Below are 27,508 nucleotides of genomic sequence, written 5' to 3'. Positions count from 1 at the left end.
AGATCCGTGCTAGTATAAGCTAATGGCTGACGCGCACGCTTTTATATATGGCACCAGCATGTTGTTCGTTTCATGCATGTAAGTGGAACATCTTTGTTTGTAGTAAATAAATACAAAAGATTAGCGAGTAGGCTGATCCATTTTATATGGATCATTCCTGTGGTCTTGCAACACCTATACAGTTCCCTCTCCTCCAAGAGACGAGCGAGGCCTGATGGTACCCGGTTCATTCATCCTCACTATCAGCCGTGAATGGGTCCTTCTCCGTACCTTTTTGGTCCCGGCTCTGTTGGTTAGAACCCTGAGGGGGAGCAGAACCTGACGTTTTCACCGCAGGTCATTTGGATTTAAATAGCGGCTGTGGCCCATCTCCTTGGAGACACGAGGGTGCGCGCTGGCCTCTTGAGGGGTCCTTGCAGGTGGGGGGGTAGTCCATGTATTGGAGTGTGATTGGTCAATTGGTCGGGAAATAAGCAATCTTCTCCCTCTGTTTTGCTTTATTTTGCCGCCCTCTGTGTTGAGAACCCACTTCAGATCCCCACTGACCCACTTGTTAACCTATTGTGCCATGTCACTCGGACAACCCCAATTTATCCACCCGCGTTAACACACAAACACACAATCTGATATACACACTTGCACAGGTTATAGACGCCTGTGTCAACATCTGTGTGGGTGTATAACAAATGTGAATTCTTGTTTATGTGTGAAAGTCACGGGATGTTTTATCCTTAACTTTTCTATCTCACTCACTAACTCATATATTTGACCCCCTGTCATTCTGTGTGTTGTCACGTTTACCCTACGCTGTGTTTCTGCTAAACTAAAGCTTCAAGGCCTGGAGTAAAGTTACGACGGGATGCTCATGAGGGCACAAATAGAGGAATGCAATTCAATTGATTGTAGTCAGTGCAGCATGCATTGTCACACGCATGGGGCAAAAGAGGACACTCACTCACTAACTCCACAAGATTAATGTGGTCATCGCTCAGTAAGCCATGGTACACACACACACACACACACACACACACACACACACACACACACACACACACACACACACACACACTATTAACATCGTCTCACTGGGTAACTGAGGACAGACACGCACACACACACTGCAGTTTATTCACAAACACAGTGTTGTGTGTTTGGGAATAAGCCGATAGAACTCGCTGACATCACCTCCAGCGTCCTCGTCCTCTGGATTGACTAAAAGAAAGGGGTGGGACTTGGGCCAGGTTGTCGAGTGAAGGGTTCTTACCTACAGCCTAAACCCATTCTGGAGATAGTGTGTGTGTGTGTGTGTGTGTGTGTGTGTGTGTGTGTGTGTGTGTGTGTGTGTGTGTGTGTGTGTGTGTGTGTGTGTGTGTGTGTGTGTGTGTGTGTGTGTGTGTGTGTGTGTGTGTGTGTGTGTGGCCATGAATAGCGGGAGTCTAGTAGGTGACACGCTGTAACAGGATTAGCTGCCCTGTGGTGGCGTGGTCAATCTAGGACTAGTGGGGTGTGTGTACTTAAGGCTCACGGCCCATTGATGGAGTTTGGGGTCCAAGGAAGCACCAGCAGGAAGGACTTACCCGCACATACACACCCGCAGGAGAGGAAAATTCAAAGTATAATGGAGATTTAAACATGCTATAGTCTGCTTTCTGAGGTCTGTCTTCAGAAAGACCAGTGACTGAGTATAGCTTATTCATTATAGTCCAATAGATACAGTGCACTGTTTAAAATGCAGGAGTCCTACGTGCAAACTTTTGTATCAACAGCATTATCAAAGGCATACTTAATTGGGAAATCACATTGAAAGTGCAGAGTTCCAACCCCCCTCACTGGAAAAATCTCGACTAGCAGCAATCTGCATATTTCCCAATATCGAGTGAATTTTTCGAGTTAAATTTCGTGTGTGTGTGTGTGTGTGTGTGTGTGTGTGTGTGTGTGTGTGTGTGTGTGTGTGTGTGTGTGTGTGTGTGTGTGTGTGTGTGTGTGTGTGTGTGTGTGTGTGTGTGTGTGTGTGTGTGTGTGTGTGTGTGTGTGTGTGTCACGATAAGCACTTTTTTCTGCTACAACAGCAAGAAAGGAAACGTGAGTGTGTACGTCTGCGTGAAATCAGTGTTCAAAGTGTTGCTGTGTTATCGTTTGAGGTGGGGAGGGGGTGGGGGGGCAGCCAGGGTAACAAAAGGATTAAAAGCAGCCAGGATAAAAAGAGCAATTATAAAGCCTTATCTTATCACATCTCTCCGCTGGCATGAACAGTACTGTCACCTCTCACCAGGCCCGCCCTCTCCACGCGTCCTCTCCTCATTGGTGGGCTTGGTATTTTAGTCTCATTGACACTTCTTATCTGTTTGTTTCACTTTGTCTCTGCTCCCCTTTCTCCTCTGTTCTCCTCGACGGTCGGCTCTTATTTTTTCTCTTGCCTCTCGTTTTCTCTCTGTCTTCCTCCCGTCCTCGTTACCCTTGTTAAAGAAAGTAATTCAGACTAATAGTACCTGCGGCCATTACCGCCTCTATTCTCTACGGAGACAGGAAGAGAACAAAAGACCCCTGCCCCCACCCCCTACCTCAACTAACCAAACACAAGGGAGCACTCGTCGGCCCTCAACCAATAGGGAGAGTTGGACGGAGGACTGGCTGGGAGAGGGAAGGGGTTTGGGCGAGGGGGGCTGTAATTGGGAGGCGGTCCGTCTAGATAATTTTCTTTGATTGGACTCATTCTCTCTCTCCTTCTCTCTCTCCCTCTAATGCATTGTAGACTGTTAGACTAAATTTGTCCTTTATGTCCTCTGTGTCTCTCTCTCAAGACCTGAGGTTGATATTAAAGAGCTAGTGTGTGTGTGTGTGTGTGTGTGTGTGTGTGTGTGTGTGTGTGTGTGTGTGTGTGTGTGTGTGTGTGTGTGTGTGTGTGTGTGTGTGTGTGTGTGTGTGTGTGTGTGTGTGTGTGTGTGTGTGTGTGTGTGGGGCGTTGACAGTGATGACCGAGGACTCAACATTGCCGGGGGTGACGCTGGACACATTTCTGTTCACCAAAGAGATTTCTAGATAAAGGTGGCTTCTCCAACCTTATTTAATATCATGCCCTTCATTTCGGTCCACCTGGGACCAGCAAGCGCATTCATAGCGTGCAGCGATAAACTCCTAAAACACCCCGACCGCGACCCACACAGGGGGAGAGTGAGTGAGTGTGGTAACCGACCCACGGTGGGACGGCTCCAGGGGGTTCCCAGGGTATTTAACCACCGCACGTCCTGCCTCTCGCTACGGCGGAGAATGGCACAGCTTTTTCTTTTTTTTAACACTCACAAAGAGCATATCTGTTGGAAGCCAGTGGTTAGCAAGACCCTAAGGCGTGCTCGCGTGCGTGCGTGTGTGCGTGCCTGTGTGTCACGGTGGGGGGATACCTAATGACTATGATCAGTCCTTCCCCCCCCAATTGTCCGTCCCTCTCCCTCTGTCTCTCTTCTTTTTCCCTCCCTCTCTCGCCCCTTACCTATCCCTCCCCCTCTCCCATCCACTCCTGCTTGTGAGCCATTGTTTTGCCCGCCTCTGTCCAACAGGGTGTCTTTCATGGGGAATAAGTAAGGCGGCAGCTAGAATTACAGATCAACAAAGCACATAGACTAAGAAGAAAAGCGCATACTTTGCGATCATATGCGCAAGTATAATCACGTTCCTAAGCAGAACACACATTGTACCTGTGTGTAATGGCCCAACCCCTCAAATACTGTTCTTTTTTTCACTGTGTACTTTATAAACACTGGGATCGTGGAGAAGAAAACTCCCTTGAGTGTTGGAGTTTTGTTTCTTCAAGTCAACGACATGTGAAACACTTTCTCTGTGTGCTCTTTATTATGGTTCCCGGGGCTGATTATTACTGAGCTGTTTTGGAGCGTAGAGTGCAGTTATTAAACGGCAAATCACCAACACTAAACCCCCCAAAAAACTGTCCGATGTCTCTTCTCAGAGGCAAGCAAAGAGCAGAGATAGCGTGTTGCTATGCATGCCACTTTGTGCTGCACTCACCCTAAGTGCTGACTCACCGTAGCTAAGCCTGTGTGCCTGTGTGCCTGTGTGCCTGTGTGTGCCTGTGTGTGTGTGTGTGTGTGTGTGTGTGTGTGTGTGTGTGTGTGTGTGTGTGTGTGTGTGTGTGTGTGTGTGTGTGTGTGTGTGTGTGTGTGTGTGTGTGTGTGTGTGTGTGTGTGTGTGTGTGTGTGTGTGTGTGTGTGTGTGTGGACAGATTCTGGACAGCTGAATAGACAGCGCTTCAGAGGTACAGGCCCAGCAGTGAGCAGAGGCCTAAAGAATGTGTTTGATACCCAATACCGCTGCTAGCAAGAGAGAGAGAGTCATCTCTCCGGCGGACGCACAGGGCTAGCGCCGCGGCAACGTTAAGCTAACATGTGTTTTCTCGTCAGGAACCTAAAAACTAGCGATGTCTGCAGTGCGTTTGTGTGTGAAGAGTTTGTCTGTGTTTGTGACGGTTGGAGTCTGTAGTGGGACGACCAGGACTATTGTCTTAAGGACAAATGTAAAACCCAGTGTAGCTTTATGCAAGGCGTACTATCTTTGTGTGCTAACAGGCTTAGCAAAGTGCTGAGCGATGATTTGCTGATGAAACTGGAGCGACGTGCCGTTTCGTGTGCTAGTTCCCTGTCTTCTGCGTTTTAACTTTTTCCCCATTTATTGTTGTATGACTCTCTTAATGTCTATCTCTTTTTCTGTTTCTGTATCTTATCCATTCCCTCTCACTTGATCTTTGTATGTCTTCGTGTCACCCTCTTTCTCTTTATCTCTTTGTGCCTCTAGGTCAATCAGAATTCTAAGTAAGGTTATATCATGAAGCTTCTGGAGATAGAAGGGGGACTTTCCCCATATTCTTTGTCTGTTAGACAGGTCCTCAGACTGAGATAGCCGTCTCCCCATTATTGTGTGTGCGTGTGCGTGTGTGTGTGTCAGACCTCCCTGACACATCCAGTGAGTTCAAAGCAGTGCTAGGGAGTGTTTGTGAGACAAGAAAGTGGCAAACTGGATCTTGATGTCATCAACATGCACATGCGGGTGAACGCTGGTGTGTGTATCAACCAGAGAATCCCAGATACGGCCAGTTCGCCTGTGTTCTGGCGTCACCACAATAAATGTCCCTCGGGCAACAGAACCCAATATCCAAGCTCTTATTGTTGTAAGACAGTCAATGGGCTTTGTAATTTACACGCACATTGACACACATGTCCAAGATGCAAGAACAGGTTTTATTTTTACATACATACATACATACATACATACATACATACATACATACATACATACATACATACATACATACATACATACATACATACATACATACATACATACATACGCAGCCACATACATCATGCATTTCAACGGCTGGGCTGTAATGTCAGCTAAATGTCTGTCCTTTACAAATCAAGCTATTATGGAATTTAAGTTTTGGCACAGCAGAGAAGTTTTCTCAGTGTGTTCCCTGCCCAAATCATAGTGTTCTCCCATGTGGCTTCTAAAGTAGGCCTGTGTATGTGTGCGTGTTTTCTTTGGTGTCGAAGAAGAAAGGTATTTTTATTCAGACAGGGTGTGAGTGTTCTAGAACAACACACACACACACACACACACACACACACACACACACACACACACACACACACACACACACACACACACACACACACACACACACACACACACACACACACACACACACACTAACATCGAAATGGGTCCACCGACTGATATGCTGCAGTGCACTTTGGGACTGTGTGTGTGTGCTCTGCTTTGATGAAACAGTAAAACAAGAGTCATCCTCTGTCCCCTCCTACTTTGTTCCCCATATAACTGCAGTGTTCTCTTTCTCTCGCTCCCCTGCTCTCCTGTTTTTTTTTTCTTTCTTTCATATATTAACGAGCTCCCCTCCCAATTAGGAGTTAGCAGTCTCCCCTGGAGGCTGTTTGCTCAGGTAACATACCTCATTAGCATATCTGATGGATCAACCTGCTGTGTGTGTGTGTGGGTGTGTGTGTGGGTGTGGGTGTGGGTGTGCCCGCTTGTGAAATGGGTTATCTGCAGAGGAAGGTGTATGAGAAGATGTGTGTTTGGAAGGTTGTGTCTGGGTTGTTTGTGTGTCGGCATTAGTCATTGATTAAGAATAAATCCCCACCCCCCTGTCGCTAGAAGAGCAAAAACCTCCTCCCCCCTACCCCATTGGGGCTCTGAGGTGTCAATCAAACCAAGAGCGGGGGCGGAGCCTGCTGTATTTGTCTTGGCAGCATGCTGCCGGGTCAGACCACGGGAGTTAGCATGCAGGGCAGGTGCATAGACATCTTATATGATAGACGTAGCATCGAATGCTACCGCCTACTGGCGCTGACGAGACGCGGGGCCGCCATCTTGGAGTGGTCATCCGCTCCACTCAGTGCAATCCGTTTGGCTGGAGCAATGAACTGTCAGCGCATTTAATTAATCATACCTCACTGAATACCACAGATTTTCATCTGTTTTTTTGTCATACGTGTAGCTATGATAAAGGCCACATGGTTTGCCGTGTTTTATTATTCAATACTAATTATACCAATAGTACGGTAATGTTAAATCTTGCTTGTGAAAAGTAATCCCCCGATTCCTATTATGGATTGTCCGCCGATTTGAGCAGGAATACGCTGAACAACAGCCCGGCATCCTGTTTCTGCTGCTGTTGCTGCTCCCGGTTGACCACTCCAAGATGGCGGCCGTATTTCTCGCGTCCCAGCAGCCAATGCTCCGTCTATCTATAAGATGTCTATGGGCAGGTGCACTGTGTGCCCATGGCTGAGGAACAATGGTGGCTCTCTCTTCCTCTGCAGCTAAACTAGTTTGGAAACATTGTTGGACGACATTGCTGCTATGTGTTCAGGCTGGGTGCACACGTGTTGGTAAAGCGTTTCAACGGTGGTGTAAGACTGGCGTTCAAAAATGCCCTCTATGATTTTAGATGTGTACGACGTACCACGCAACATACATATTAGTAACTCGTACATTTGTATCCTCAAATCTTCTAAATGGATGTGGGGAAAGGCATTGGATCGATATAGATGTGGGGTTGTCGTGTGAGTGGTGCAAGGGGACGTGCTTAACAAGAAGTGTCTCCTCTGCTGTCCTTGTTCTTCCTTCATTTATCCATTCACTCATTCATCTCTGTCTTCGGACCAAGATAACAGGATTACTTATCCATGCATCCACTAAGGGAGAAGGGGGAGATGGAAAGCGAGAGGGGGAGAGGCACTTAGAGAGGTGGAGGGACAACCAAGCCAGACCTGTGTGTGTGTGGGGGTGGGGGTGGGGGTGGGGGTGTGTGTGTGTGCACTACTTGCCACCAAGGAAAAAAAAAAAACGTCACAGATACACTATGCAAAGACACTCTCTTTCTCTCTCTGTGTGTCTAGCTATCTCTCTCTATCAATTACAAACTCTGGCCCCTCCCTGGTATGAGCTAGCCTGGTCCTACTAAACTCGCGTACTTCATTTCATTTGCACAGAGAGTCTGGACCTACTAAATTGACAAACGTTAACTCACTTGAAGGCGGGTGTCTGTTGAAGTTTAAAGCTATTGGATCTGCCCAGTGCCACTCTGGATCTGCCATAACCAATTGCTAACATTTGGCCGGGAATCACTTTGCGCGCAGGCTGTAAACAAACCAAACACCGTGCGTGAAGATGTCTGTCAACGAGAGCTGACTTTGACGTCATTGTTTCCAGCCACTCCCTCTGTTCGCTGATTGGACGCAGAAAATTTGGAAGGAGAAAACCAACTAACATACCTCAGACCAAGACCAAGTAGGGAAATCAAAATTGAGCGGAGGTACTTAGGCGGGCGGGCGGAGCCAGGCTAGGTATGAGCAAAGGGGCTGATTTTATTGGTCCAAGGCAAGCCCCATATTCCATGTCCCTCTCCAGCTGATTTCCATGATTCGGGAAGCCTTGACGCCTGACATGTCGGTCAAAGAACTTGCCGTTGCTGCCGACTGAGATCACACGCTAACATTTCACCTTTCGGAATCTTACGAAACTCTTTTCGCCTTAAATGAACGGTTCAAAGTGTTGGAAGTTTACTTTTCCTGGCAATGGTGAAACGCTGCGGTAGCAGGGATTCCCAACGGTCACTGAATCAATATTAATAATATTTAAATATAGCTGTTGAGTGTAATGTCAAGGATCAGCCCGGTGATGTAATTCAGTTGAAATGGGCTCGCTCTCGGCCTGGCGCTCTCCATCCATCAGGAATTTTGTCTGTTGAAGACCGCATCAAATATGGCGTTTCTGTCTAAGAAGTTCTCTAAGTCCATCTTTTTTAAGTCGTCGTGTTTCTACTGACTTTACACTTGAGTTATTTTACTTTAGTTAACTCTTGGGACTTTGTGTCTCTACCTATCACTTTCTTTCTTTCTCTCCCTCTGCCCACCCACTCTCGCTCTCTCTCCCTCCCCCTATTCTTCTCCCTTCTCTTTTCGATGAGGCCGGTATACTCCTCTGTTGTTGCCGTGGAGATGTGGGCAACATGCGTCCCTGGAATGTGACGACTAGCATTCCGACACACACACACGTCCTCACACACACATGCACACACGCACGCACACACACCCTGTGCCCTGCCAGCTCGGCGGGTCGTTGCATTTGGCACGTGGCCATGGTCTCCCCTACATTTTGAACACACTCACACACACACACACACACACACTCTACTCTAACACACACACACACAGACACACACGCTCGCCCCCTGACTGACTCTTGCCTTGGCAGACAGCTCCTGCTGAGTAAGGAGGCTCTCCCTCTCTCTCTCTCTCTCTCTCTCTCTCGCTCTCTCGCTCTCTCGCTCACTCACTCACTCACTCACTCTCTCTCTGTCTCTGTGTCTCTCATTATCTGATGGGGCTGTGCACTTGTAAGTCAGACACACACACACACACACACACACACACACACAAACACGTCATCTCTCCTTACTGGATGTGAAGCCTTGGGGCCTTTAGTCATTCCTTTTGCACACACACACACACACACACACACACACACACACACACACACACACACACACACACACACACACACACACACACACACACACACACACACACACACACACACACACACACACACACACACACACACACACCCCTACCTTCCGTCACCACAACCCCTTACATTTTCGACCAGTAGCCTGCTAAACCGTTGCACTAGGAAACAGCTTCCTATCTGAAGGTGTGGCGGTGGCTATCGGACTCAGCCAGCGTTTGTTCCTTCCTCCCATCCACAGGCTGATTTTGTATTTATTTTCCGCAACACTGTCGCGAGATTGTGATCTCTCTGGGCCTGACCCATCCATGCTAGCGGGGGTACTCTTCCTTCCGGGACTGAAACCCGCCCGACGACCAACGCCGCGGTACGGTGTGCCAAACGCGGCGCCCACTTCAACACACGCACACGCACATACACACACTGTTGCGTGGGATTGATAACAGACAGGGGATTAGTAATACTCATGATTCACCCGTTCAAACATGCATTCCTCCTCAGTACGTTTGTGTATTTGGCCGTAGCCTTACACTGTCCCAGCTTGCATAACCCAGAGGACTCACACACACACTGTGTACATCACACACATACGCACACACATACACATAGATACATTACACACACACACACACACACACACACACACACACACACACACACACACACACACACACACACACACACACACACACACACACACACACACACACACACACACACACACACACTGTACAATGCATACGCCTACACCTCCAGGGCTCCGGCGAGCGATCTGTGCATCGAATGGGGAGCTGAGTCACTCGGACAGCCACTAAGCTGTTTGCATACAGTAACCATACAATGACTACTGTTGTGCAGGCTATAGGGATAATAACAGTATTCAGACGCAGCCATGGAGGAGAGCAGAGGGAGTGGGGGAGAGAAAAGACTCTGTCTCTTGTCTGAGCTGGTTGGACTTGCTCACCCCTGGGCACATTGTTCTGCTGCAGCTGGGGGCACAGATATGGTCCGCTCCTATTGAGGGGCTTTAGCAGATGCTTTTGTCCGGTATGGCTAACGATGAGCGCGTGGTGAGCGACGTGTGGCTAATGAGCAGGTAGTGGCTGAGGGGGCGTCCTGCTCAAGGGAGCCTACAGGTGGGCGGCTTCAATCCCGACGCGATCATCTAACCTCTGAAACGGCCCGTCCACCTGACCGCCCGTTTCCTTTAGAGGCTGTGAATTCTGAGGCCAACGGGGTTGGTGGTTCACGGTTCGAGCTGACGGCAACACAGACACTGTTGTGCATCTGGTTTTTGGTGTTCCACCGCATTCGTCGGGCGGCCCCTGTGCTCTGCCTCGTGCCTGTTTTGCATCCCATTCTCTTGACGACCGGGTTCCCAAGTGTGTGTGTGCTTAACAAAAGGCCTTGTTGTCACGTTGAAGTGTCGCCGGGGGCTCAGCTAAGTTAGCATAGCACGCACCTGCGGGGGATGGCTGTGACTTTTCTGTTTGTGTTTAGCTTGGCTTCTCAGCATGTTTAGCCCTTGTTTAGCCTGAGTGGCGTTTGCTGTTGGCTAGTTAAACGTTGAAGGTGCCAGAGAGCCGCCTGAAGGGGCTTTAGGTGGAGAGGTGACGGAGGCGTTCATAAGAGGCTTTTGGATACCTGCGTTAGCATGGCACTCTTGCTCATAGTTAGCTTGATGTGAACCTTCGCCTAAGGTGAAAACACCTGATATAGGGTCATGGTATGATAGCATCGTGTGTGTGTGTGTGTGTGTGTGTGTGTGTGTGTGTGTGTGTGTGTGTGTGTGTGTGTGTGTGTGTGTGTGTGTGTGTGTGTGTGTGTGTGTGTGTGTGTGTGTGTGTGTGTGTGTGTGTGTGTGTGTGTGTGGAACACTTGCTGCCTCATTGTCGTGCTAAGGACATGCCAGTGTGGGACCAATCGGTGACCTCGCCCTGGGTTCCAAGTAGGGATGCAAACAATTAATCGATTATCGATTAATTGTCGATAAGAGATTACTCGATTAAAATAAATTACTTGCAATTAATCGCATTTTTAACCCGTAATTCCCCAACCGTCCACGTGAGGGCGCGCTTGACGCCAGACGTACTTGACGCACACGCGGGAACACAAGCGGGAACACAAGCGAAGCAGGACAAGACAAACGAAAAGCGGGACACTGACACGATGAAGAGGGTAAAACGGAGTGCAGTATGGAGCCACTTTAAGTTGGTTAATGACGACAAAATATGTGGAAGTATTTTAAAGTACAACAACTAAACGACTTTGTTGAATTACCACCTAAATGTGTCACATTCAGAAGGAAATTCAGCTTCTCAGAAGAATTGCCGCTTATCAATTAATCGATCATCGATCGATAAGATGAAACAACTATCGATTAATGAATTACTCGATAATTTGCATCCCTAGTTCCAAGTAGTGACACGCTGTGCGTTTGTTGGTCACCCATCACCTTACCAATTGCTGTGTCCCACAACCACTAAGTAATGGAAGCACATGGAATTAAGTCTAAAATGTTTGAGAGACGGGGAGGGAGAGAGAAAGAGAGAGGGAGAATGTGTGTCACACATTGGTGTCTAGCACTAGAAGCCCCTGCCAGATAGCATTGTTGTTTACAAGCCTGCTTCTTTTGTGTGTGTGTGTGTGTGTGTGTACGTCTGAAACACCATTGGATCATCGCCTCACCCCTCATTGACTTCTGTGCTTGCCTGCGACACGCCTCTGTGTGCACACACCAGTTGACATCGTGTGTGTGTGTGTGTGTGTGTGTGTGTGTGTGTGTGTGTGTGTGTGTGTGTGTGTGTGTGTGTGTGTGTGTGTGTGTGTGTGTGTGTGTGTGTGTGTCCGCAGAAAACAGTTGGGCTTATCTCTGAGTTGAATTTGTTAGGTGTGTGTGTTTTGCATTATGTGCAGTTTGTTTCCTTGTGTGACAGAGTTTGGTTAATCGTTGGTGTCCCAACAGGTTACCGTTCTGAGGTTAACCCTTGTCTGCCCCCATCAACGGGGCCTCCGGTTGGGCCATGTCTTGGGTCAAGGCAAAAGTTCTGCGTATTACTCAAAAGTCTCTGAATGACTTTTCATTATTTCGCTTTGACCTATTCTTTTTTTGCTCATCTTTTTATTTCTCTATCTTCCTATTTTATAAAGTATCTTCTCCCAGCGAGCTTCTGCCGATGCCCCCCCCCCCCCCATCACAAGGGTCCACCAGGCCTAGTCTGCACTGTGCCGGCCTGCCCGCCCCCCGCTCACCCTTTGTGGGCTAACAATGGCAGGCGAGGCCCCTGCCTCAAGGCCCCTGGCAGTGGAAGAGGGTGGGGAAAGGGGATGTGTGTTTTGGGGGGGGCTGGGGGGGTTCCGGGGGAGAGGTAGGGGTGACAAGAAGCAGGTCACGCACAGATTAAGGCTTCCAACGCGCATCACGCCCCTGTGTGTGTGTGTGTGTGTGTGTGTGTGTGTGTGTGTGTGTGTGTGTGTGTGTGTGTGTGTGTGTGTGTGTCAGCACAGCAGTGTACTGTTGCTTGTGGGCGGAGCTAGTAAGTAATAGGAGCTCTTGAGAGAGAGACATGGAGAGGCAGAGAGAGAGAGAGAGAGACCCCCTGACAGTGTTCCCCTTCAGCTGATCGGAGCTGAAGGCAGCTGAACACACCTTGGGGCGGTTTGTGTGTGTTACTGTGTGTGTGTCTGTGCGTGTGTGTCATAATGCATGCAGCACAAAGCTGGCTTGGCCATGCATGCATCCTTTGTGCTAGTGTAGTATTACGGGAGGGGGTCTTATGCATACACTCACACAATCACACACAACCCCCCTCCTTCCCCCCTAGCATGTCCCCTGTCCCCATATGGCCGTCTGGCTTGATGAGAGCTAGATAGTCAACCAGAAGTGTGTGTGTGTGTGTGTGTGTGTGTGTGTGTGTGTGTGTGTGTGTGTGTGTGTGTGTGTGTGTGTGTGTGTGTGTGTGTGTGTGTGTGTGTGTGTGTGTGTGTGTGTGTGTGTGTGTGTGTGTGTGTGTGTGTGTGTTCATTCTTGAGCAATATGTATAAAAAAAAAATCTAATCTGCTATTGCTTTCCAGCTAATGGATAAATTGTGTGTGTGTGTGAGAAGAAAAATGTGTGTCTTCTGTAGATTGGTGTTCAAGCTGTTTTCATTAGTACATTTCATTATTCATGTTTCATGCATGATTGGTCAGGGGGCGGGTTGGGATTTGGGTGTACTGGGGGAGGGTCGGGGTTGCTTGGTGATTAACACGTTGTCGTGGCGATCATCTAACAAGAAGCTAAGGTTACCGCCCTCATAGTTCTGACACCTCTGGGTTTGCAACTAGCGGTGTTGTTTTTTTTTTGTCGTTTTCAATGATGATTGAAAACATTGCTTGTCATTTAAGAGCTGATCGTACTGGTTCAACTGACACACGCACCCACATTTTCAAGCTTCAAACGTTCTAATGCACACACCCACCAACCCAAGTTCTTTGTGTTAATTGTGTCGTTTCCTCCCGTTCACAAGTATCTATGAGGGCGACCGGCTCGTTACCATAGTAACCGCTAATGGGCCAATCTTTGATATTGTCCAAACCGCCCATTTTGTAGCACAAGCCATGGTTTTATCGGTCCTTGGATTAGCATTGGATCTGTTCTTCAAGGCCTTTTATTTAGCATTAACATTTGTTTGTTGTGTTCATGGTCTTGTAGCTAGCATTAGCAATATTTGGCTGGGTCCTGTAACGTTAGCATTGGATCATGTGTTCAGGATCTTGGAGCTATCATTGGCTGTGGCCGTCTTATTAAGTTAGCATTTGAGATCAATCTGTTGTATTCAGCATTAGTATTGGGTGTGTTCAAGGGCTTGTAACTAGCATTAGAGTTGGTCATTTTGGTCAAATAAGGTTAGCCTTTAATGGAGCTATGCTCATTTGTTTAGCAATAGAGGCTAAAGCTAGCAAAACATCATATGTGAGGTAAATGCAAAAATTGTAATGTTAAATGTGTGTTTACAAACACACACACACACGCGCGCGCGTACGTACGTAAACCTAGTTACGTATTTTTCTACAAAATTTGATGTGCCCAGTCACCTTTGCAACGAGAGCGGCCATGTTACCTCAGCGCAGACGGTTGAGATCATTTTAAAGAGGGTTTTAAGATGCTCTGCTGTGGCTTTATTAAGCACCGATCACAGTCTCTCCCGCTTAAAGCTCTACAGTGAAATCGAAACAATCCTCAGATGCACAACTAACGCCGTCGTTATCGTTGACATCCTGTGGTGTGTGTCTGAACGTTGCAGACAAAATACAAGTCGAAAACTGTGTGTGTTTGGAGGACAATGATCAGTAGTTTTTCTTTTCCCACGCTCCTTTTATTCCTTCTCATCTACCTCCTTTCTGTTCACACAGACTCCCACGCTACAAATGAAGCCATTTTATATTTGTCAGTTGTGAAATGCAATTTAATCCTCTTAAATGCATACTTATCTCGCCCTGCAGTCCACGGTGTAGTTGAAGAACAAACATTCACAGTGTGTACACACACACACAAGCTTGCGGACACACACATGGCCAAGCTTGCTGACGCACAAACAGACACGCTGACACACGCACAGAGACACACACACACACACAGAGACACAAACACACACAGACAAAAAGAGGAGCATGGGTTGCCGACCACGGCAGCGTGCTCAGGGGCAGATGGTTGATCCTATGAGTTCCACGACGACATTAGTAGATGAGATAACTCAAGCCCAAAGGCAGAGGCCTGGCTGCTGTCTGGAGGGCCTTGGCTGGAGGGAGGGATGGACAATTGATGATTAATGGCAGTGGAGAAGACGGAGACGAAAGGTTAAACAAGACGCATGCATTGCAAACACACACACACAGACACGGACGGACAGACACACATGGACGAACACACACACACAGACGGACGGACACACAAACACACCCGGATGATCTCCAGGTGTGTGTGTGTGTGTGTGTGTCTGCATGAGTTGGGACATCTCTTGGAGGTCCCTAATTCTCAAGGTTTGGTGACGCTCACATGGAGACGCATCTCTCGCTCTCTCACTCTCTTCTCTTCCTCGATCCACAGATTAGTACGCCATCGCTCCACATTAATCTCTCAGCTTAGCCACCAGGAATACAGCTGCCAAAACTTTGGTGACACCTCTGCCATGTCGTCATGGAAACCTTACCCTGTCAACACTTAGCCACTGACGACAAAGACTTGGAACGGAAATTACACTCTGTCCCCTCCGTTATTGCAATGCGTTTGTGATAGCAACCCCACGTTTCTAACCAGTTAGCATATGTTGCAAGCCAGTATGCAGGAAAATGCACTGTTTGCCTCTGTTGCTAGACAGATGGTGTACTTTGCTTTGCTATCCATTAATCACACAGTTTGCATACATTGCTAGTTGCTGTATGTGCTTGGCGCTCATCGCTACCCAATAAGGAACCATTGCTAGATAGTGTGTCTATGTTGTTGGCCAGTTAGCATGCAGTGCTAGGGACTTAGAATACGTTGTATTGAAACGGCACCTCAGGATCCTCCGAACAAAGACAACAAAAACCATAAAACGACTTCAATATACAGAATACATTAGTTTTATATAATATTATACAATATTATAAAGGTTTGCAGTAATGGCTAACCGTGACACAATCTCATCCCAATGCCAGAGTCGAAACTTCAGGGTTTTAAATTTTGCTGAAACGTTTTCTTTTTTTCTTTCTTGTTGCGTTTGTCTTTTGTGAGTCCTGGCCACATGCGGCTGCGCACAACACTTTCTACCAACTGAAAACATCTTATCTCTAATATAGCCTTGGGTTTTTACATACAGCACGTTAGACAATGTGACACACACACACGAGCACACGCACAGGGCCGAACCAAGGCCTTTCCTGTATTTGCATTTTGCAGCTTTGTATTGCGCATAATACCTTTCTTGCTTTTTTTGTTTAGTAGCCATTTGCAAGCTTTTTTTGCGAGCAAACACACACGTACACACTGAATAGCAGCGGGCCGTCCATCTGTGCCAGTGTGTGAACATAGGTGTGGGTGTGTGTGTGTTTTGTTTACATCTATTCAACTTTTCATCCTACTGTTGAAGGCTTCCTTTTCATTTTGCGATTGGCCCTCACACACACTCTCTCACGCACACACATGCAAACAAACACACACACACATGGCAGTGAGCGTGTGCTCCACCTCATCACGCTCATGGTGACTGCCGCCTTGTGCTTTAATCCTGTGTGTATGAATTCAAATCGTAGCTAGGATGCCGCACTCATCTCCGTCATCATCCCTTCATCTTCTTCTCGTTGGTTTTATCTCCCCGTGGTCTGCGGGCTCTGGTTAGATGTCGGGACTAGCGCTTGGGGTCTGTGGAGGACTTGTCAGGACTTAATGGATGTGTCTTGTAACCAGGTGGAGAGAGAGAGACCGTTATTATTTCGGTCTCCGTCTTTCTCTGTCCCCCTCTCTGGTTCTCTCTCTTTCACTGTCTCTCTCCTTCCTTCTCCCTGGTGTCACAGAGCAAAATGGTCCAAATCATAGAATCAATTGAGTTTGATCAAGACAAATGACTCCCCACAGTCAACCAGGATGTGCACGTGCACATGGGATTGACACGTGTGTGTGTGTGTGTGCATCTCTTTATTCGATCTAAATGGAATAGAATCAGGGTCCAGTGCTCTTAACACACACACACACACACACACACACACACACACACACACACACACACACACACACACACACACACACACACACACACACACACACACACACACACACACACACACACACACACACAGGGAGGGAGGTCTACTGGGAACTGGCAGATGAATTGATCACCTGTGATCAAATCAGCAGATCCTGGTTATCCCACACAGTGGGAGGGAGGGATTGAATGGCAGATTGATGGTCTATTAAGCTCCACTGCATCAGTGCATGTGCATGACGTCTGAAAATGGGGGAAGAGTGGGAGTGGGATGCATAAAGAGAGGGGAGGGAGGGAGACATAAAGAAAGAGAGGGGAGGGAGAGGAACATAAAGAGAGGGAGAGAGAGGGGGAGTAGGAAGGGAGTGGCCCAGTGTGTTAACCTTGGGAGATTTTCTGAGCAGATGGGAGATGAGAGAAGGCTTTTGAGATGAGCAGAATGGCTTTAGCTGTGGCCCACTCACACTTCTTGGTTCCGGAGCCAAAGGGGGCGGGGCCTCAATAGACTTGCTTCTGGAATGAGTGGGCAGAGCCTAGTGTGAGGACGTAGTGATTGGTCCTATTTTTTATTTGTTTTTGGAGAAGGCGGGGAGGATTATTTTTAATTATTTAAATTTTTGTTAGAATTTGTGTGGATGAGGATGCCTGGCCTTATTGAATTTGTCTTGGTCTGAGATAGACTTCAGAACAGACGTGGATAATGCTTACTGGCAGGATTTATCCAATAGTAAATCCTAAATTATTTATTTATAGAGAGTAATACATTTACTGAATGGCAAATATTGTTTGAGTAGTCTGTTAACTTTGAAAATAACATTCAGATGCATTTTATTTGTACCCAAAATATCCGACAAACAGGAAGGCAAAAGAGATTAAACAGTTGTGCAAAGCCGTACGCCAAAATCTGTTGCTCTTTACTTAAAATGTCTTCAAGGCACACTGTTAATCAGCTCCAATCAAAGCTGGGTTTAGGTGCCAGTACTTTTAAAGTAACCTCAGGGCATAGTCTGGAGGAAGCACCACATCAAGGTTACATTAAACTTGAAACACTGTTTCGTCCCTAGTTTTAACCCTTTTTCCTGCCAACATGGCTGCCAGCACAGGTTTCTTCTCCGACTAACCCACCAATCGATGTTTGTATTCAACTGCTCCCAGCATCACTCGACCCCCTACCGCAAGCCTTTCTTACTGTCGATTTGAAGCGGGATGTTAAAATTTTTTTGTGTTTACATGCCCTGGAAGACTCCCGGTGGAGGAACTCAATAGCCAGTATAACTTCTTGTGGGGGTGGGATTCAAGAGGGGGATATCAAGGTTACCACGGTGACGGGACGGACCAGACTGAACATGACCCTGATGAACCCATTGTGATGGGGGCGGCAGCAGCAGCTGCCTAAGTGCGTGTGTGTGTGTGTGTGTGTTGTGAGGGTAATGGACCTTTTCAGCATCATTTTTGCACCAACATACACTTATGCATATATGTGTCGGGAAGGACGACATACTTTAGTTTCTTTGTTCAGTGATGTTGGCAAATTGCCTGCAAGGAGAAGCTGTGGATGAGCCTGTGTGTGTGATGGTCTGCACGTCTGTCTGTCTTGTGTCTGAGCAGCAGAGCTCATCCCCCCCCCCAGCTGATTAGGGGTTAATGGCCTTACCGCACTGATCTCCCTGCCTTCTGATTGGACGACGGCAGTCTGTGTGGGCGGGGCTGACCGCGAGTGACAGATGGCATCCAAAGAGGGAGGCTCGAATGAGTGTACATGGGAGGGATGAGATTCAATAGATTTCTTCTCCTCTTCCCTCTCTCGTGTGTGTGTGTGTGTGTGTGTGTGTGTGTGTTTTAAGGCTAGAGCGACCTGATTGTATATCTGTCCTCAAATCTAATTTGTTACAACTACATCTCTCTCTCTCTACCAATCTACCACTCTTTGCCCCCAGTTCTTTCTCTCCTTCTCTCCCCCCCCCCCCATCTCTCTCTCACCCTTCATTCACCTCTGTGAGATATTCATCTGTTTAGCCGACTCACTCCTCCAGCTACCGTGTGTGTTTGTGTGTGCAGAATGGATTAGCATTCCGCAGTGATGAATATCGGTCTTGGTTGTGTTGTTTCATGGTGGCATTAAGAACAAAAGCAGTGACCTTTCTCTCTCACACACGCACACACAGCCACCATCTTTGATATGTGCGAGAGAGAGGGAGAGAGAGAGACACTTTAGGGTTGATTGAATGAGAAAAGAGCAACACAGGCATAACACACACACACACACACACACACACACACACACACACACACACACACACACACACACACACACACACACACACACACACACACACACACACACACACACACACAAAGGTAAATTAATGAATAGTTGGAGTGAGTTGGAGAGACTGAATAAGGGAGGAGATAAGGGGAGATGGGGTGTGTCTAGGGGGGAGTGTGTGGAGGGGGCAGGACACTAAAAGAGCAAAAGGGAAGGGGGTTGACTGCTGGGGTCATTGAGTACACAGGAGAGAGAGAGAGGCAGAATCAATCTCTGTGTGTCTATCGCAGGTCTCTATCTCTCTCTCTCCGTCTATTGAAGGTCTCGATCTTTCATCCTGCAGTGGTTTGATCCACACACTATATATTACCTCTGATCTCCCTGCCCTTTAAAACATCTCCAAATGTGTGTGTGTGGGTTGAAGCAATACTTATATGGAGCATCTGCTGTGTGTGTGTGGGGGGGACTGGGGGTGGGGGGACGGCTATGTCTGTGTGACTAATATGCGTAATAAGACTTAAAGCCATCTTTTACAACACACGCACGCACGCACAGGCTGGGAGTTGATGTGTGGGTTGATTTACGGATCAGCTGGTTTTATGTCTCGGTCAGAAGGTTTAGGTGGTTGAGTTATGGTTGGCGAGGCCAGACGAGACGTTTCATATCATTTAACAAGCTCGTTGGTTTAATCGGAGGACGACATCTTTATTGTTGAGGGTTAGGGGTTTAACGGCCCTGAAAGCACTTCCAAATATCATAGTTTTCTCCTCTTTCTCTGTGGCGGTGTTGCCAGCTGAGAGGCACTGGATTTGAACCCTATGGTCCCAAGCCTACCTGTAGGCCTGGATGAGACTGATGCCCTTGCTCCTCAATGACGTGTGTCGGAGTCCCCTGAGTGTCTATGGGTAACGGCGTCCTCTCAAGGAGGAGGATGTGAATACCTTCAAGGTTATTATATACCTGGATAGGTGGATGTAAGCTCTGTGTCTCTGCCAAAGCTGGGGAAATATGTTTCAGTTTGATCCAGTCAACACACATACACCCCTTGCCTCATGAATAATTGACCCATCGCATTGAGACGAAAGGGCAAACTTTCCAGCCGATATGCCCTCTCTCTGTCTCTAGTCCTCTCTTTCGGTCTCTCTCTTTCTCTCTGTTGGACTCTCTTTCTCTGTGTTCGGCTCTTTCTCCCTCTCCCTACTTTCCATCATGTCCTCCATCCATCCTGTCTCCAGTTGCTCCTCTGAGCTCTTCCTTCATCCCTCTGTTCTCCTATCGTTTGTATTCTCCCCCTCTCCCTTCCCTCTGTCTCTCTCTGCCTCCCCCTCTCCCTTCCCTCTGTCTCTCTCCGCCTCCCCCTCTCCCTTCCCTCTGCCTCTCTCCGCCTCCCCCTCTCCCTTCCCTCTGTCTCTCTCCGCCTCCCCCTCTCCCTTCCCTCTGCCTCTCTCCGCCTCCCCCTTTCCCTTCCCTCTGCCTCTCTCCGCCTCCCCCTCTCCCTTCCCTCTGTCTCTCTCCGCCTCCCCCTCTCCCTTCCCTCTGCCTCTCTCCGCCTCCCCCTTTCCCTTCCCTCTGCCTCTCTCCGCCTCCCCCTCTCCCTTCCCTTTATGCCGTCACCTTGTCCTCAGACCTGACGGGACAGAGATCTATTGAGGACATGTATTTATTTTCTGGCAGTTCATCCTCACGATTCAACACTCTAAAAAGCATTCGAGACAAGGCTAGCTGTCCTCAGCTTTCACACACTTGCTTCCTCGAATGTACCAAACTAACCCCCCCCCCTTCCCATTGTGTTCTCTGCAGGGTTCCATCTGAGCGGGACCGTGACGGAACCGGCCGCGGCTTCGGAACCCGAGGTCACCCACAAGGTGGCCATCAGCTTCGACCGCTGCAAGATCACCTCGGTGACATGTGGCTGTGGAAACCGCGACATCTTCTACTGCGCCCATGTGGTGGCGCTGTCGCTGTACCGCATACGCAAGCCCGAACAGGTCAGGAAATACTGTGTGTGTGTGTGTGTGTGTGTGTGTGTGTGTGTGTGTGTGTGTGTGTGTGTGTGTGTGTGTGTGTGTGTGTGTGTGTGTGTGTGTGTGTGTGTGTGTGTGTGTGTGTGTGTGTGTGTGTGTGTGTGTGTGTGTTGTAATGAATTGACTTGTCTAACAGGATTTTCCATACAAACTATTCAAATTGTTAAAATGTAGGATGGTATGAATGTCATACACATTGAATCCCTGTTTCCGATAAAATGCTGAAATAATCGTAACTTTTCGTATTACTCAATTTTTTTTAGTAAATCGAAGTAAATCGAAATTTGGGAGAGCTCCCCCCTGGTGCTTAATGAAAAAGAGGACAAGGAACATACATAAACAATATATACAGTATGATAAATAAAAAATAAATAAAACACTTATATATCTAACTAAAACTAACACATCTAATATAAATCTAACTAAAACTGAGTTAAAGTGCAGTTGAACGACTTGAAAAAACAGTCCTTAGAAAATAAATAAATATTTAATATAATAATATAAATGAATAGATAAATAAATAGATTGTTCGAAGGGAATTGCAGAGTTCCCCAATAGCTGCCACATGTTATGGGCGTGTGCGTAATAGTACAAGGTCAGGTGTTGGCAACGTTCAACGCCTGTATGGCCCTGGGGTAGAAACTAGATACAAGTCTGTTTGTCCGTGCAGCCATAGCCCTTATTGAGTAATACGAAAGTTTACACCTTCCACTGCACAGAATACATAATATGAAATAAACCACTGTAGATGTTCATCATTCACAACGGCGAAACAAACAAAGTTTGGCAACAAGAATGTAGTAGAACGTCTTGACATCCTGCCACCCCGCGCGCGCCCCCTGCAGGTGAAGCTGCGCCTGCCCATCTCGGAGACGCTGTTCCAGATGAACCGGGACCAGCTGCAGAAGCTGGTGCAGTACCTGATCACGGCCCACCACACAGAGGTGCTGCCCACCGCACAGAAGCTCGCCGACGAGATCCTCTCGTCCAACTCGGAGATCAACCAGGTCCACGGTGAGAGCCACCGGCCATAACGTTCTGGGTTTGAACCCCCACGACGGCCACAGTCGCACCTAGGCATACTGGCACGCAGGAGATGGATACGAATTAGAGAACAGATCGGAGGCAAGGCCCTCTCGTGGTTAGGGTGTTGGACTCCCAGCTGAGAAAACCTAACGCCTGCAGTCAACCTGCAGCTGTCCCTGAGCAAGATGTGTAACCCATATCTGCTCATTAAAGACATGTATAAAAAAAAACAGAATGGAAAAAGCTTAGGGAATAGACTGGGGAAGTCAGGGGGGAGGAGAGAAAGGAAGGGGAGGAACGGTTCACAGAATGCGGGGAAGAGAGGATACTAGGAAAGGGTTTAGGAGGGATTAGGATCAGGGGAGCTTGTGTAGGGGGCTTGTGGGTTTCAAAGTGTCCAAGAGAAAGGTTACTCCTACTCCTCTTCATCATCCCTGGGTTGAAGTGTTGACATTCCCTCCATTAGCCTTCCTTTACACAGGAAGTCCTGTGCTGTGCTTCCTGTCTGCGGAATCCAGCCCCCACAATTCCGCCTTGTCAAACAGTCAGTCAAGAGTGCGGGTGTAAACTGGCGGAGGAACAAGGGTGGGGACATTAATTTTGACAGACACACACACACACAGACGGTCGGCACCGACCACTTTGCTAGGTTGTTTTGTCTGAGCCGGGCGTCCGGCTAGATCAAAGAGCGCTTTACGAGTGTGACGCCACTTCCTCCGTAGACTTCCATGGGAAAAGTCACAGAGACGCACCAAATAACCGAAACACTCACATGGGCGCTCGCATGATCGATACACTCGAACGCACAATGTACACACACACAGGCAGTGGGTGGTTGTGGTGGTGGGGGGGGTGTTTAAGCTCTTCATGACGCCAGCGGGAGACTGAGGGGGCTTCTCAAAACGGCGGCCCATTTCCTACGCTCAGCGACTGTTTGTTTGCACAGGGGTTGGTTTCGAAACAGGAATAGGAAGTGACGGTTCTTCCCACTGTTTATCCAAACTTCAGAACAATCCCTTAGAATGGATGCCAAGTAAAAAAAGGAAGATTTGGCTTTTTGTCTTCCTTCAATTAGTTTTTGTACTTTACATCAAGGGCTTCTTTAAAGGTTGTATCAGCGATTCTAGGCTGAAACGTAATTCTTCACGTTCATCTGATCTTTCCTCACGATCCGCTAGTGCCAGCCCCATAAGCAGGCCATCAAAAAAACGCGTCTCTGTAGGCATCCTATGCTCTGAGATTGTACACCAGCATAAATGTTACTACCCACCACTCAAAACCAATATAAATAGTATTCCAACCAATCATCGACAAGGGGTGGGTGTTGTGGGGGTTTGCGCTGCGTTCGTGATCGGATTTACTGGATGCACGAAACACGGAAGGGAGGGGCGAGCTGGCTTTCTTGTTTTGGAATCTCGCTTCAAATACCAACAGAACGTCAACAGTGACGTCAACCACATCGCCGATACAACCTTTAAGCCATATGTGTGTTCCACTAAGATAAACTTGTATAATTAATGTGTGTGTGTGTGTGTGTGTGTGTGTGTGTGTGTGTGTGTGTGTGTGTGTGTGTGTGTGTGTGTGTGTGTGTGTGTGTGTGTGTGTGTGTGTGTGTGTGTGTGTGTGTGTGTGTGTGCGCGCTACAGGTGCGCCGGACCCTACGGCGGGCGCCAGCATCGACGACGACAACTGCTGGCACCTGGACGAGGACCAGGTGAGGGAGCAGGTGAAGCAGTTCCTCTCCCAGGGAGGGTACTACGGCTCGGGCAAGCAGCTCAACTCCATGTTCGCCAAGGTAAGATCCCCCCCCCCCCCCAGTCCACCACGGCCCCCTGGGGCTTCATACTCACAGTTGCCACGGGGCATTGATGTCCAGTGGGATTTGTCACTCAAAAATGTCACGAACGTTGGCAACATTAGCAGAGATTGGAGATTAAACATAAGCAGGCATTTGCATCTGCTCAAATGTGAGACTTTAGTTAACACCGGTAAACATTTACTAATGAAGCAACTAGGGCTGTGCAATTAATCACATTTTTATCGATATTACGATTTTTGGGTCAAACGATCTCCAAACTAATATAATCGATTTGAAACAATTTTTTGGAGAGAAATTATGAATAAATGCATCATGTTTTCAAGCCCATTTTTTTTTTTTCATAATCGAGCAGGCCTAGTAGCCACTATGGTGAATGTAAGCTAGCATCCTCGATTTTTAATCACGTTAACACCATGTTGATTGTCTCCCCCCTCCCACAGGTGCGCGAGATGCTGCGAATGCGAGACTCGAACGGCGCCAGGATGCTAACGCTGATCACAGAGCAGTTCATGGCTGACCCTCGCCTGTCGCTATGGAGACAGCAGGGCACGGGCATGACGGACAAGTGTCGACAGCTGTGGGACGAGCTGGGTAAGGATCCTCTCTCTCCAAGGACTTTCTCTCTTTAAAGAGCTTAGCCCCGTCCTCATGGGAGTTAGCCTTGCTGCTAGGATCTTTTTTTTTTGGCCAGCAATGATTTCAATATATGTGGGCAGTTGGAACTTTGTCTTCCCTACAGCTGTTAACCAAGTCAGGTTATTTGATCAGTCAGACAGCTGGTAGATGATGGCTACTCCTTCCTCTCCACTCTCCTCCTCTACTCTCCTCCTCCTCCACTCTCCTCCTCCTCTACTCTCCTCCTCCTCCTCCACTCTCCTCCTCCTCCTTCACTCTCCTCTACTAGGAGGAGGGAATGATAAGGGCCTGGGATCAATAAGGCTGCCTGGTCTCTCTGTCCTCCAATCAATGTCAACGTTTAGAGGGTCCGTTTAGCTGCTAACTTCCTCAGGGATCGAGAGGGAATGGAAATGGGAGAGGAGAAGCAGACATGGAGAGGGAACGTGAGAGGACAGGAAATGGAAGTGGGAGAGGAAGACGGAGGAAGAGGGATAAAGGGAGAAGATAGGGAGGGAGGAAGGGATTAGAACTCTTTGTGTGGGAGTGTCATCCAGCCTCGGGTAGTATCACATGTTAAACAGTGTAAAAGTGCAGTCTGTTCCTGATGTGTTGGATACACTTTGCATCATTTCATCCACATGAATCTACATAATAATGCTCTGTGTCTTATGGATTTTTCATGATACCATGGCTGAATAGCTCTGAGATAAGAGTTAGGCATGCTCTACTTCCCAGTATGTTTGACCTCTGTCCCCCCCCCCTCCCCTCTGTCCAGGTGCATTGTGGGTGTGCGTGGTGCTGAACCCCCACTGTAAGAGCGACGAGAAGAGCAGCTGGCTGCGGCAGCTGAAGAAGTGGGGCGACATGGACGTGTGCCCTCTAGAGGACGGCAACTACGGCAGCGAGCTCCCCAACATCACCAACGCCCTGCCGCAGAGCAACCTCGCACAGGGTGGGTTAGAGACACACACGCTTACGGACGCACGCACACGTGCATGCACACACAAACACTGAGCACACGCACGCACTCAGGAAAAGTGCTATATATAATAATAAAACGTCAAATATAAATGTTGTGCATTCTTTACTTTGCATACTTCGGTAAAGAAAACGGGAACTTTTTAATTACCGCACAATCTTCCTCGCACCGTACATACCGAGAGAAACTCCTAGCTTCGGTCACCGTCAATTATTCAGTTGCACACAAAAATGCACTCCCATATTCATCAACTAATCATCCCAGAAAACTGGATTTCAACTTTTGATGGCACTAAACTTTGTGTGTGTCTGTGTCTGCGTGTGTGTCTGCGTGTGTGTGTGTGTCTGTGTGTGTGTGTGTGTGTGTGTGTGTGTGTGTGTGTTCAGACTCCCTAGCGCGGCCCCGGCGCACGGTGTTCAGCCGGGCGATGGAGGCGTGCGAGCTGCACTGGCAGGACAGCCACCTCCAGAGGATCATCAGCAGCGACCTGTACATGTCCCCCGCCTACCAGAGGGACCAGGGGGACAGCCTGCTCTTCAACCCCCAGGGCCTGCCCCTCTGGCTGGGTACGCACACACACACACGTGCATCGATTCATTCATTCACTACCGTTACAAAGTCTGGGCTCACCCGGACAATTTCATGTTTTTCATAAAAGCTCATTTTTATTCAACAGTTTTCAGCTTTGCTAACATAATTGCAGAAGGGTTTTCTAATCATCAATTAGCCTTTTAATACGATTAGCTTATAAATGGGGAACACAGGAGTGCTGGTTGCTGGAGCTGGGCCTCTGTACACCCATGTACATATTCCATTAGAAAGTCAGCCGTTTCTAGCTAGAACGGTCATTTAGCACATTAACATGTCTAGACTGTATTTCTGATTAATTAAACGTCACCTTCCTTGAAAAAAAATAAGGATATTTCTAAGAAACCCCAAACTTTTGAACAGTAGTGTACATTCATACTCATTCATTCATACTCATTTGTTCATTTATTGATTTACATATGTATTAATTAATTCATGCATAAATACATAGATATGCCTTCTCAGATACACATACGGACAGACAAGCTTGATGCTGTTCACAAGATACTCACACACAGCCATAGATACAAATGCATAAACGCAATAGATTCATGGACGTGCGACATGCACACAAACGGACATACAGGTGTGCTAAGATATTTGAATACATACACATAGATGAATATTTATAGATACTATTAATACACATGCATATATGCGCATAGCACACGCACAGATGCAGAAATTGATATACACACGCATGCACACACACATTTCTCCAAATCCATCAACCGATACTGAACTGATTCATTCCAGAATAGGATAACAGAATAGTTGGTCTGTGATGATTGCATGTAGTCTGTGATTCTACTTCAAGACAACTCAGACACACACACACGCAATTGTGCTGATACTGAGCCAGGCATCCACAGTAAGCCGCTTTAAGCTAAGATCTGTCAGATTCGGCAACTTAAGCCGGCTATCACTCTTGAACATGCGCGCACATGTGCACTGCTTTCTGCTGAGACTGCAGCGAGCGCGCACGTATGTGAACGTTCCAAATCTCCACCCTCCTCCCTGTATGTGTATTCAGGTGCATGTCGATAAACCTGCCATCAATATAAAACGTATGCTCCATGTATTTGTGTGTGTGTGCGTGTTCATGTCTATAAAGACATCGTCAATGTAACCCTCTGCCCCCCCCCCCCTATAGATCACGTGCCCACGGCGTGCGCCCGTGTGGACGCGCTGCGTTCCCATGGATACTCCAGGGAGGCGTTGCGGTTGGCTGTGGCCATCATCAACACGCTGCGGCTCCAGCAGCAGCGGCAGATGGACATCTACAAGCACCAGAAGAAGGGTACGCGTTCGCCCACACACACGCATGCATGTACATGCACGAGCACACACACATAGACATGCATGTATACACACGGCCACACACACACACATGCATGTATACACAC

At 47.9% G+C, this 27,508-nt stretch overlaps 1 protein-coding gene and 1 long non-coding RNA gene across 2 annotated transcripts in view; both read left to right on the top strand.

Annotated features, from left to right (window-relative positions):
* zswim5 (zinc finger, SWIM-type containing 5) overlaps positions 1-27,508 on the top strand; it is a 47,253-nt gene that overhangs the window by 8,808 nt on the left and 10,937 nt on the right. The window contains exons 2-8 of the mRNA XM_060059062.1: positions 20,849-21,036; positions 21,918-22,086; positions 23,745-23,893; positions 24,358-24,508; positions 25,311-25,487; positions 25,901-26,080; positions 27,256-27,402. Coding sequence (XP_059915045.1) covers positions 20,849-21,036; positions 21,918-22,086; positions 23,745-23,893; positions 24,358-24,508; positions 25,311-25,487; positions 25,901-26,080; positions 27,256-27,402 — 1,161 coding nt within the window. The remainder of the gene's footprint in view (positions 1-20,848; positions 21,037-21,917; positions 22,087-23,744; positions 23,894-24,357; positions 24,509-25,310; positions 25,488-25,900; positions 26,081-27,255; positions 27,403-27,508) is intronic.
* LOC132463120 (uncharacterized) lies at positions 5,818-12,190 on the top strand. Its single transcript, XR_009526969.1, has 3 exons — positions 5,818-6,320; positions 6,798-11,008; positions 11,483-12,190. It is a non-coding gene; the product is annotated as an uncharacterized LOC132463120 (long non-coding RNA).

Source organism: Gadus macrocephalus, chromosome 8 (assembly GCF_031168955.1).
Source record: "Gadus macrocephalus chromosome 8, ASM3116895v1".
NCBI classification, from domain to species: Eukaryota; Metazoa; Chordata; class Actinopteri; order Gadiformes; family Gadidae; genus Gadus; species Gadus macrocephalus.
This window is presented reverse-complemented; position numbering and strand designations above follow the sequence as displayed.